The sequence below is a fragment of the Pan paniscus genome, chromosome X (genome assembly GCF_029289425.2).
Source record: "Pan paniscus chromosome X, NHGRI_mPanPan1-v2.0_pri, whole genome shotgun sequence".
Taxonomy (NCBI): domain Eukaryota; kingdom Metazoa; phylum Chordata; class Mammalia; order Primates; family Hominidae; genus Pan; species Pan paniscus.
This window is the reverse complement of record NC_073272.2, coordinates 52,178,498-52,190,403: the sequence shown is the minus strand read 5'-3', so window position 1 is coordinate 52,190,403 and position 11,906 is coordinate 52,178,498. Positions and strand designations below refer to the sequence as shown.

General features: G+C 46.7%; 1 protein-coding gene across 5 annotated transcripts in view; it reads left to right on the top strand.

Moving 5' to 3' along the window:
- The first annotated feature begins 1,701 nt into the window (after positions 1-1,701).
- The window catches only part of SHROOM4 (shroom family member 4), a 248,616-nt gene continuing 238,411 nt past the window's right edge, over positions 1,702-11,906 (top strand). For 4 of the 5 annotated variants that reach the window (XR_004668918.3, XR_004668917.3, XR_612672.5 and 1 more), the window contains exon 1: positions 1,703-2,459. Coding sequence is in view for 2 of the 5 variants with exons in the window: in XM_008977084.5 (XP_008975332.3) it covers positions 2,343-2,459 (117 nt within the window). In the remaining 3 variants the exon portion in view is untranslated. Of the gene's footprint in view, positions 2,460-11,906 lie in introns of all 5 variants that reach the window. The other variant, XM_034950500.3, reaches the window with a different exon arrangement.

Sequence of the window (11,906 nt, the reverse complement as noted above, 5' to 3'; positions counted from 1 at the left end):
CACTGTTTGTACAAGGGGCTAGGTAATTTATGTTCTGCTGTAATGATGAAAAGGATAAACTGAAGAGTGCAACAAGACATCATTGTAGAGTAAGGCTTGGAATGAAAATAGGTTAGTTAAAGACTAGCTCAGTGCTTGCTTTCATAATAAGGTTGTGAGAGGATTTTTACTTTTTCCTTACCAAAGTGTTTTCATATGTATTATTTCATCTTAGTCTCTCAACAGTCCTGGGAGGTAGGAAAGTCAGGGCTTATTAGCTAAAGTTTACAGAGGAAGAACAGGAGACTGAAAACAGTTAGCTCAGTGATTTGCCCAAGGTCACCCATCTAGTTAGTGACAAGGCCAGGGCTCAGATGTGTGTCTACTGCTTCCAAACGTCTTTCCTCTAGTCTAGACACATAATTCTAATAGTCCTTGAGTGATGACTATATATCCTGTGAACTGAACTTTACAGATATGCTGGGACTGAAACACACTGGATTCTACCAAGTTACCATCATAGAAATATTATCCGAAAAAGAAAAAAAATGCTGAGTTTCAAGGTGGGGCAGGGCAAATGAATGTTATAACATAGGTTAACACAAGTAAGAATCAACAAGTTGAGTTGCCATTTTATCAAATTTTCTGCTTTCAAATAAGGAAAATATAAAACAATAAACATGATCAAGACGGTCTTTGTAGGCCTAAAAGATCGAGGATGGTTTCCCATGTGCATCATCTCTAAGGACTTTAAAAAGGCAGGCTATAAACACCTAAATTGCCATTTTATTAAAGAAAAGTCAAGGCAGCATCATATATGCAGACAGTCCAGGGGGGTGCTGAGAAAAAAGGATTGATGGAGGGGGGTGACTTTGAGAGACATTTCAGTGGCCTGCTGCAGCACACCGCAGGCTGCTGTGCGTTGAAGAGGCAGTGACAGGTGAGGAAGTAGAAGTAGAGAGTGGAAACCTTGACCGCAGAAAGCTGGCTGTGAAGGAAGGGGCCGCAGTGTGTTTGTTGGCCATGAAGAAGAAGCTGCACAAGAACAGGGGAAGAGACTGAACAGGCGAGACAGAGTGGGAACATCCTGTTGAGTCACAACTGAGTTGTCAACACTTTCTCCGCTAGTGCGAGGCCCTTTAAAAATTCACTGCCTGCATGTGGCTCCAGAGAAAACACCTCAAAGAGAGAAGATAACCTGTCCAAGTGAAGGCAGAGAAATCAGCACAAGATTCAGTAACAAATTCGCTTTTCAGGACTATTATTGTGGCTGTTTGGTCTATTATAAAAGCCGAGCTCAGAAACTACAAGGTCAAGCTTGAACAGATGTGCAGAGATGTTCTGGACCCAGTCTAAAAGCTGATTCTTCCCAAAGGCACAACATTATTAATTGGCCAGCTTATCAATGGATGCTCTTTCCTGTAGGTTTGTTTAGAGACAATACTGCTAGTCATAAAGTTTGCTGATTGCTGGCTTGCTCATCTCGGTGGGGCAAGTGCAAGGCCGTGCCAGGAACTCCAGATGACTGGAACATACACAAGCACAGTGCTAGCCATAGACACCAACACTGAGCCAGGGTGCGGGGGAGCCCGAGCAGGGGGCATCCTCAAAGTGCTTCTTTATTTAAACTATGCTCTGGGGCAATGTTTCATAATGACCCCACACACCTAGCGCGTACACACAGAGCAGCCTACACACACAGCCTCACTATGTCCGCTGGCCTGCTGGCTTTGCTTTCCACCCCTCTAGGCAAGGTCCACCAATTAGCAGCCTTTTAACCCTCCCAGGTCTCCGTTCTCGGGACCTTCAGAAGAAAAAGGCAGTCAGAGAAACATGAACGCGCTAATCAGGAAACCAGCGTTTCAGCCCACTCAGCCACGCGGGCCGTCCACACTAACGACTTTCACCTCCCCTCGCCTGGGCTGGCTGGAGGGGCGGGGAACCCGGCAGTAAAGAGGAGGACCAAAGAGGGGCCCTGCTTGAATGAAACAATGTAACAATTGATGTGAGGCCTCGCCTCGCTCCCACTCCCCAGCGATCCTATAGGCGAGGTCCCAGTGACTGCCCCTCTCCATTGCTCCGTTTTCTTGTCCATTACGCGCTATCCCTCCGCCTCTCCTTCTTTCTTTTCTTTTCTTTTTTTCCCTTCTCCTTTTCCCCCCTCTCTCCCCCTTTCTCCAGCTCCGTGTCATTTCCTCCTTGCGCTCGCTCGCTGCCTGAACGTCTCCAGCCGGGAGAGTAGGCGGAGCAGGGCGGTGCGGGGTGGCGTAGAGCTGGAGGGCGATGGTGGCGGAGCTGCTGGGGGCGGAGGCAACGTAGCCCCCTCGGAAAAGGAGCCCGGCGGCGCCTGAGCCCAGCCGAGGATGGAGAACCGGCCTGGGTCCTTCCAGTACGTCCCTGTGCAGCTGCAAGGGGGGGCACCCTGGGGCTTCACCCTTAAGGGGGGTCTGGAACACTGCGAGCCGCTCACAGTGTCTAAGGTAAGAACTGGCGGCTGATGTCCTAACGGCGCCTAACTTTGAATGGACAAGCGGGTGCGAAGGCTGCCGCTGGACGGGGCCCTCAGGCCAACTTTGAAACTTAGGGCTGGGAGCGAAAGACCCTCTGAGCGGCACGGAGGGGTCTTGCCACCAGTCCAGGTGCAGACATCCCCTAAGGGTGGCTGGAACACGAGCTGGGAGCACAACTGGCCCCCGGCTAGAACCTTGCGCGCAGACACACTCGCGAGGGCGCTGGGGCAGCCCTTGCTGCCCCACGTCGGGGCGGCTACTTCCCTCAGTTTGGGCTGAAGGAAGTGGAGGCCGTTGGGGATTTCTCCTTGGAGGCCTCTGCGTCCCTGCGGGACAGTGAAGCACTGAAGGGACAGTCATCGCGGCTTGGCAGCTCTCTTGGCAGCGTTGTCCCCTCTATCGACCGGCGGGCCGTCCCTCCTAGGCAGGTTGCAGGGCTAGGGGCTGGTGTGGGAACGGAGATGAGGCATTGGTGGCTTTTGCCAGCCTCACTTCCCACGGCCGGACGCGCACACATCCATTCAGCTCTTGGGGCGTTGTTGCCGCCGGTTCGGCTCGGCCTCTCCCTCCCTCCAGAGTCCTGCCCCAGCGCCGGCGAGATTTCCTGCACGTTGAGAAGTGTGGAGGAAACTTGCGCCATGGAGCGCAGCTGTGCTGGAGCTGCTGCTGTTGCTGCTGCCGCTGCCGCCGCCGCCGCTGCCGCCGCCGCCGCCGCCGCCGCCGCCGCCGCCGCCGCCAGGGTTTGTTTGTTTTAGGAGTCTGTGATCTGCTGGAAGCCAAGTTGCAGCTGAGGACAGGAGAGAGGAGCTCTCCTGAGTGCTCCAGAACCCCCAAAGCGAGCCTCCCCCGTAGGGGTGAGGGCGAGGGGTAGGGGCAGCTGGAGCTGTTACCAGGAAGAGTGACTTGTGGGACGACTCACCTTGAGGTGCCAGATTGCCAAGTGAACGGACTTTACGAACTTTATTCCACTTTTTTGTTGTTTCTCTTAAATCCTCAAATCCGAAAAGCCCTCCCGCTTCCAACCCGCTTAAATGGCAGTTGAAGTTGTAGATGTGGGTTCAGGCTGGAGATAGAAAGATGTGTCTTTTCAGCAGGGAGCAAATATCACTTTTTTTTTGCGGGGGGTGGGGTTCAACATTGGTCACATCTCAGCAGAGGGTTCAGCAAACGTCCACCGCAACACACACCCACAATAACCTGTGCGGCATTCGCCTTGCATTGGAGCCTGTGGTTGACTTCCAGTGTATGGGATCCTTCAGGCCTTGGGGCCCACACTCTTAGCAACCCTGGAGTGTTGCCATGGGTGTACCAATCAGATTGAGGAGTCTGAGGTATGCTGAGGCAACATTTTGAGGGGCTGGCAGGGACCCCTCTGATCATTAGCCTCCCCAAACTAGCCCAGATCTTCATCCAGCACCCTTTCCCCCATACTTGTCATGTACTTTAACCAGCCTGAGATGCGTTTGTCATCCACCGTCACAACCCCTCCTGAGGCAGTCTCCCTCCAGTGTTCTCTGGAGAAAGTTATATGCTTTTTTTTTTTTTTTTTTTTAACAAAAACACTCAACTCCTTTGGTGAGGGGAATCCTGGCCTTCAGGAATTTCTTCTAATCAAGCTCCTCCTCTCCCCACTCTTTCCACCAAGGTCACAATGGGATATGCAGCCCTCCATGATCTGGCAGTTCCTCCCTTTCTTTTTCTCCTCACACCGCCCACAGAATTTCCACAGTCTGCCTAGACAACCTGCCTTGGAGAGGTCATTTTTCAGCTCTGCCCAGAGCTGACCCATCTTGAGAAGCACCCCAGAGAGTGCTTGCTGCTGTGGTCCCGGATTATTTTGTGAGCCAGTGAGAGCATGGCAGGGGGTGTTACTAAGTATGGGGCAGCCAGCAATTTGTGGTCTGGCTGGGGGATTATTTGAGGGTAGATGAGGGTTTCCTTGGCCAAGCTGTAGAGGAAATGCTTCGTGTGTTGAGAGGCAGGGTGCCTTTTAATGATTCCCTTTCCACTGAATGTACAGTTGACCCCTATTATATGAAGGCTCATTATGACATGCATTTAGATATGCAAGGGGTAAAATTATTTCTCCCATTCCTCCCAAATAGCCTAGTTCTTAACAGTAAAAGTCAGTTATAACTGGGTTGGCTTCAACGGTATATAAAGGGACCATAGTATTTTTTTAAGCACAATGATTGCCTGTATTGTGTTTTTCTTGACAAGACACTGTTTTGGCATATTTCATTAATTCCCTCTTCATTTTTCAACCTTAATTTTATTTCCTTTTATGATGCAGAACAATACAGCTTTCTCCTTGAAAACAGCCTTCTTAGTCTGTACACGCTGGTTGGGATGGGTGGAAGGTAATAGAAAGATAATTGGGTTGGCAGATTAAAAACTTGGGTTCTAATCCTTTTTCTGCCACTCTCTAGTTCTGGAATCCTAGGTATATCACTTGCCCTACCTGGGTCTAGGCATCCCCATATCTAAAATGACATTCAGGTGGGTGGTCTTTAAATGATACTATGACAATCTAGTAGCCATGTTTTTGTTTGTTTGTTTTTGAGACAGGGTCTCACTCTGTTGCTCAGGCTGGAGTACAGTGGTGCCAGCTCGGCTCACTGCATCCTGTGCCTCCCAGGCTCAAGCAACCCTCCCACCTCAGCCTCCCAAGTAGCTGGGACTACAGGCACACGCTACCATGCTTGGCTGATTTTTTGTATTTTTGTATTTTTGTATTTCACCATGTTGCCCAAACTGGTCTCCAACTCCTTCAAACAATCTGCCCGCCTCAGCCTCCCAAAGTGCTGGGATTACAGGCGTGAGCCGCCACTCCTGGCCAAATAGCTAATCTTTTATGCTAGCTCTGGCTCTCTTCTCAGAAGTGTTGCTGCAGAGTGAGGAAAATGAAGCTTTGCTTCATTTGCATACAGTGTTACTATTTACAATGTGCTTCCTCATCCTTTATTTCATTACTCTCTTGCAGCTACACTGTGAGGCAGTCAGGAAAGATTGTGGAGAAACTGATGGAAAACCCGAGACTGATGTATTCAGTGGCTTACCTATGTCTATCATACTGAGAGTCAATGGCAGTCCTACTAAGAGAGTTTCTGATTCTTCTGTTAGTACTGTGGTTTGTGAAGGAGCACAGGGCAATAACTTTCAGGGATGTATCTAGTCTTATTAGCCTCCTAATGCAGTGTCCCTTTCCATGCCAGCCTGTAATTCCATACTTGGTGACGGACTGGGTTGTAGGTACACTCTGATGGAGTCTGGGCTCAGAGTAGGAAAGGACTATTTTGATGACCCCAAATCACTTGTGATGATCTCAGGTCAGGGAGAGACAGAGGTAAGGTGCAGGAAGCATGGTGGAAAATGGCAGAGAACCTCCTTTGTGGAAAAAAAACCAGAAGCGGTTTGCATCAGGGATGGTGTGGCATACATGCTCAGAGATATCTTGTGGCACAAGTGGAGATATCTGGGGAGTGGGGGAATTTGAAAAAGTAGTGATTAGTGGGGGAAGAGGGTATGCAGTGTGAAAGTCTAGTTCATAGTTGTCATGGGAGACCCTTTGGACCAGGAAATGATCAAGTTGGGGAAATCATCAATTCCTGCTGGTTCCTATGATTTCCCTGAATATGGGGAATTCAACTGCCTGATTTATGGACACTTGTATAGTACCCCCCAACAGTCAAGTGGCAAAGAAAGAGAAATTTTTTTAATACTATTGCTGGATGTGGTGTCTTGCACCTGTAGTCTCAGCTACTCAGGAGGCTTAGGTAAGAGGAATCCCTAGAGCCCAGGAATTCCAGGCTGCAGTGTACCATGATTGGGCAACATAGTGTGACCCCACCTCCAAAAAATAAAATACGATTGATTATCCTAAATAATAAGGGATAGTTTATGATGTTTCCCTATATTGTGGTGTTTCGAGTGAGATCATGGTAACAAGTAAAAGATACATGACCCATAAAGGAATAGGGCCCATGACATTGGCATTATTGATTCCTTTGGTTAACATGTTACACTACCTCATTGACTCAGAAGTACTGTCTGGATGGAATGGGGATTCTCTTCTAATCAGATGTGTCTGATGATATGTAGGCTTATGCTAACATATTTTCCCTTTTCTTGGCTCATTTATGGTAGATGTTTCTACCTGGCATAGTGAAGCAAGTGGGGCTAGTTACTGCCCTGGAACAAAACAGAGTGGGGTAGGGGAGTAACCTGGAGGAGAAAGAAGCTTGACTCCCATCCACTTGATGTGCTCTGATATTGCTATATAATTTTACACTCTCCAGACCCAAGTCTCTATTTGCAGAGTGGGGCCTAGGCATAACTGCCCCATCTCTATTATCACAGATGATGAGACAATGAATTAGGCAAACTCTAATAGTGTTTGCCATCCTTAGCCTAGGACAGTGGCAGGGCATGCTCATCAAGTTGTTTTAGTCTCTATCCCATTCCTAGTCTGACCTTATTTCTAGAAGCACACAGAGAGGCAGTTGAGACTTCAAGAGGATCTGGATAAACTCAGATAGAGGTTGTCTTGTGGCTGGAAGTAAATTTGGCTGTGATTTTGAATTCTTATTGGGTGCAGAGGTGGTATTATATGAACAATGAGAGTTCCTGTGAAATCTTTTGAGCTGTGTTACAGACCAGTGCCTGGCACTCACAAAGGGACCTTTGTGGGGTGTGCATCTTTGGAGCTTAGTCCAGCCTGGTTACCTACATGAATCCCCTCCTCATTTCTGCCTCTAGAATCACCAAAGATGTCCACTACCTCAGTTTCCCACCTGCTGCCCTATCCCAGAAAGTAGAGGGCATTTTGAGGCATGGATTAGAAATCCATCAGAGAGATACAAAGAAGGTTGGAGGGAGGTGGAGCAAGAAGGGTGGGTGGTATGGCTGGTAACCCTTGGCTGAGCTTTGAGTCGATACTACTTTTGGCCCTGCTGGGTTTTCATAATACACCTGGTACCCCATTGAGAGCCACATGTATGCTTGCTGAAGTTAAAAAAGGTCAAGCCTATTAGAGGATTTTCCCTCTCCAAAACTTCACACAAAGAAAATAATTCAACTCCATTGTCCCTTAAAAAAATTAAAATGATTTCCCCCCTTGCCTTCCCCAACCCCCTCCCCAGGAATTTCTTTAAAGAAAAAAGAGAGACTCAGACTTGAGATTGGAGGTTATGGATGATTATCTGGAGGGAACATCATGGCTTTTATAGTTAGACTTCTTTAGAACTAGGGGAAAAAAGATGCTGACCCATCTGAGAAAAGTTAATGAAGAACAGCAGGGATTATGGGAAGGGCTGCTCTCACTGCCTGCCCCTCTACCCCTCAAGCACCAAGGGGCAGACTTAACTCAGTGCTCCCAGAGTAATTCTGTTCTTGGTAGAGACCTAGAATCAAAGAATCTCAGAGTGAAGAGAGCCTTTTAGAAGTCACCTAGTCGAATCTTAACCATTTCATGAGCCTCCTGTGCAGTGTCCCTGAGCTTGTTCTACAGTAGTCACAGGGGAGCTCATTCCCTTCTAAGCCTATCCATTCTGTTGCTGGAAAGTTTTGACTGTGGACGGCTTTTCCTTTGTTAAGCTGCAATCGTTTTCCTTTTAGCTATCATCCATGGGTCCTAGCTGTATCCTCTGGATAGCATCACACAGAACAAGGGTGCTTCCTCTGTCTTGGGACAGCCCTTGGGATATCTGAAGGCAAATATTATATCATCTTGTTTCACTTTTCTAGCAGAGCCCTAGCTCTTTCAGCTGTTCCTTATGGGATGTAGATTCCAGACTCTCCTCCTGTTTCCTCCTCCCACTCATGATGCACTTCAGCTTGTCCATGTTCCTCTTAAGTTATGGATCCCACAGCTGAATACTGTAACTGAGGAGAATCTGACCACAGTTGAGTATGAACATTCTTTAAAAAAATACAGCTGAAGATCACTTTGGCTCTTTCTGGCGGCCATGTCATACCAAGGCCCTGTGTCAAAATCTTTTAATGGAAGTAGCTGTGCTGCTATTAAGCCATACCTGCCTAAGGTCTCTATGAAGGCATCTGGGACAGCCACATAATAGATTTGGGAGGGACACATTTCATCTCCTACTATTTATTTAGAATTGCCTCTGCCCCTAGCCCTGGCCAGCCTTGGTAAATGCATCGTAGGGGAGATGAGAGAGAAGATATAAGCCCTGACTTCAAGGAACATGTATGTTTAAACAAAGAGATTATTATGTTACAGAGAAGGAATTTGTATAATAGAAGAAGGAAATGGCATTTAATGAATAGTGTCAAAGTCAGAATTCCAGATCTTTTTTATTTCCTTTTTACCTCTCTGAACTTAATTTTTTCCCCTTCTGGAAAGAATAGTTGTCTCCAAGATTGAAGATGCTAACCATATGTGCCATACACTCTTCAATTTACAGAGCCCCTATGTAGGAATATAGAGACAGCAGTCTCTGTCCCTATCCACTGTCAGATATATATTTCCCTGCATACCTCCACTGACACTGATTGGAAAAGCCCCTGCTGTTGCTGCCATCCTTCAGCTCTGGGTTCTTCTGTCTGTACCTGGAATACACACAAGAGTGACTCCTGCTGGAGGTCTTGCATCCACAGCCTCTTTCTCCCCATCTCCCCACATTTACCAGTTGTCATCTGAGCTGGAAAAATATCTTTCGTTACTACTAAAGCCTCGATCAGGGAGTGGATTGGAGTGGGGCTTAATCTATATTATTACTGAAGGGTGAGGGGTCTGAGGAAGAGAGTGTAGAGGTCTAGGAAACGTGTCTTCACTGACACAATGTTATTTATAATGGTTACATTCAGAACAGTTCTGGAGAAGCCTATTTAATCCATAGTGTATCATTGATTAAATTACACAACCTAACCATCATTTATAATGTCCTATCTACAGGAAACAGAATTCAAAGCTCCAAGCTGCTTATTTATAGAAGATATTCTTGGGAAACAATGCATTCATAAGTTAGGAACAAAAAGTGCTCTAGATAGCTCTGTTACACAGTTCTGGGGGACTTTGGGATTCCACTACCATTAGTGCCCAAGGTGTTCATACCTTTGATGCTGGGACCAGATGTGTGTGCATGGTTACATTTCCCTCTGAAACGGAATTCCAGGTTTCCCTGAGAGTTACCTTGTAATCAGCAAGTAACGTTTTTATATTGGTTATGTCGGTATCAAGATCACTTTCACTCAGCTTCTATGGAGCCAAAATTTTGTCTCCTGGTGCTCCCTGAGATATATTCCCTTCACACATAATTCAATAAAATCATTAATGAATAAGTTGAGTTACTATTTTTTATGGCTAAAGATTGGGTTCCAAGGACTGGGAAGGGGTAGAGGTTTGTCTCCTTATACCTCTTTGCCCTATCCAGTGTAAATAGGCCAGGTGGAAAAATTGTCTTACGCATTAGTGTTGCAACGGATGATCCATTCTTCCTCACATCACACTGGCATGTTTGCTTGGTCAGATAGCCATCCTGGCCACGCACTGAAGTTGCAAAAGTCAAGATGACTTGATCTTTCAAAGTGAGCTCTAACCTCTCCCCTTTGACTTCACATCCACATCCTCCTCTTTCACTGTGAATCTATGACTGTACCATATCGCAACACAAGTACTGCCTAGTAGCAACAGAGACACATTTTCCATGCATCTAGGCTGTCCTTCTTTCATGTCAAGTCTTTAGTTCCCATCCCCCACCCAAGAGCACCAGTTGCTTGAGGCCTACATTTTGGACCGTCTCATTCAAGTGCCATTGCCCCTTTGTTCATTCATTGACTGCCCTGCCCTCTGTCCAAAACCCGACTTTTTTTTCTTTTTTGGTCACAGTGAGCCCTTCTAGTCTGCTATACCAGCTTTGTCCCTCTTGGCTCAGCCATGCTTACAGTGGTGGCGGGGAGGGGTGGTGGGTAGGGAGGAGGGAGAGAGAAGCTCACAGAGTTGAGGTTGATAGGTTTGAAAACACTCAGCAAATCATAACAGAATCAGAGGGAAATTTCCTCACACTGCATCTCTCTCTATCCTGTTTCAGTGATGGACAGAATCTCTGTTCTTATATTCTTTTATCAACTTGCTGAATAATCATGGCATGTTACTTTGGCTCTCCACACCCTCCTGTTTCTTCTTATACCCTCCATGGGACAAGTTCTTGCTTTACTGAAGGGTTGCTAAGGACCCTTACTTGGTCTAGGCTGTGGAAGTGTGAAGGCTGACTGACAGCAGGCAGCTCTTGGAGTGCATTGCTTTTCTCCACACTCCTACTTCCTATCTTTCTAGAAGTGGCTGTTTCCTGGTATGTTCTCAGGGAGGACATGGTCTGTTAACTTTCACTCAAGTCTTTTAATGTTACATCTGTGAGGAATGCGGGAGGTGGGACTAATTTGACAGGATCAAGGGTTAAGCCCAGTTACGAACAGCCCCTTTGTGGTGTCTTCTGTCCCCCACCCTAATGCCACTCAACAGTTTCCTAGCTGTATGATCTTCTCTCTTTTTTCCTGAGCCTCTGGCAGGGAAGTTTTCAATGGTTCTCCTATACTGCCTTTCACGGTCCATAAGAAACTGATTTTTCGTTTCGGGGAGGGGGTTGGAGGTGAGATGAGGTAGAGCTAGAAGTAAAGCTGGTTTGACTAGTTATTCTGGAAAGGAGTTAGAGTCTTATGGCTGTAGCCCCATCTTTACTTATGAGAGGATGACAAGCTAAAGCCTTGTCTTTGTTGGGCTGCCTTGCTGTTTTCCATTTCTTTTTGTTTGTGTTTGATATAAGTAAAAGCCACCCTGAAAAATTCTACAGGTAGGCAGCTTTGGATGGCATCTTACTCTGACTGAGAGTGTGAGTGATGACATCTTGAAGCTTCAGGGGGTAAGTATCAGGCTTGACTCTCACATTCTGTAGAGGATTTGACAAGAGTTTGGAGCTCTGTATTAACTTAAATTGGCAATCAGGAAGGATCAAGACAACAAGCAAAAGTAGACCAGGCAAGGATTTGGATACTTCAGTTGTGTGGCTGTGCCTCATTGAGTTCAGTAACCTCCTGAACCCAAAGGTGGTCAAAGCCTAGACATGGTGGGATCGGAGAGGTAGTGGACCGCTGTATAGCAAATACTGCTATTTTCTAGGTGTTTTACATGTATTTTCATTTAACTTTTACAGTAACTCTTTGAGGCCAGATATTAATGTCTCCATTGTGCAGATGAAGAACCGAGACTCAGGAGAAGTTAAGTGAAATACTCTAAGTCATATAGTAAGTGGGACAGCTGACATTCAAATTTACTTCTGTCCAACTTCAAATCCCATGCTCTTTCTAGAATAGCGTGTTTACACAGGTGAAAGACAGAGAAATAAAAGAGAACTGGATAAGAATGAGAGGTTGGGGGACGGACGGACGGAGGGAAATGAG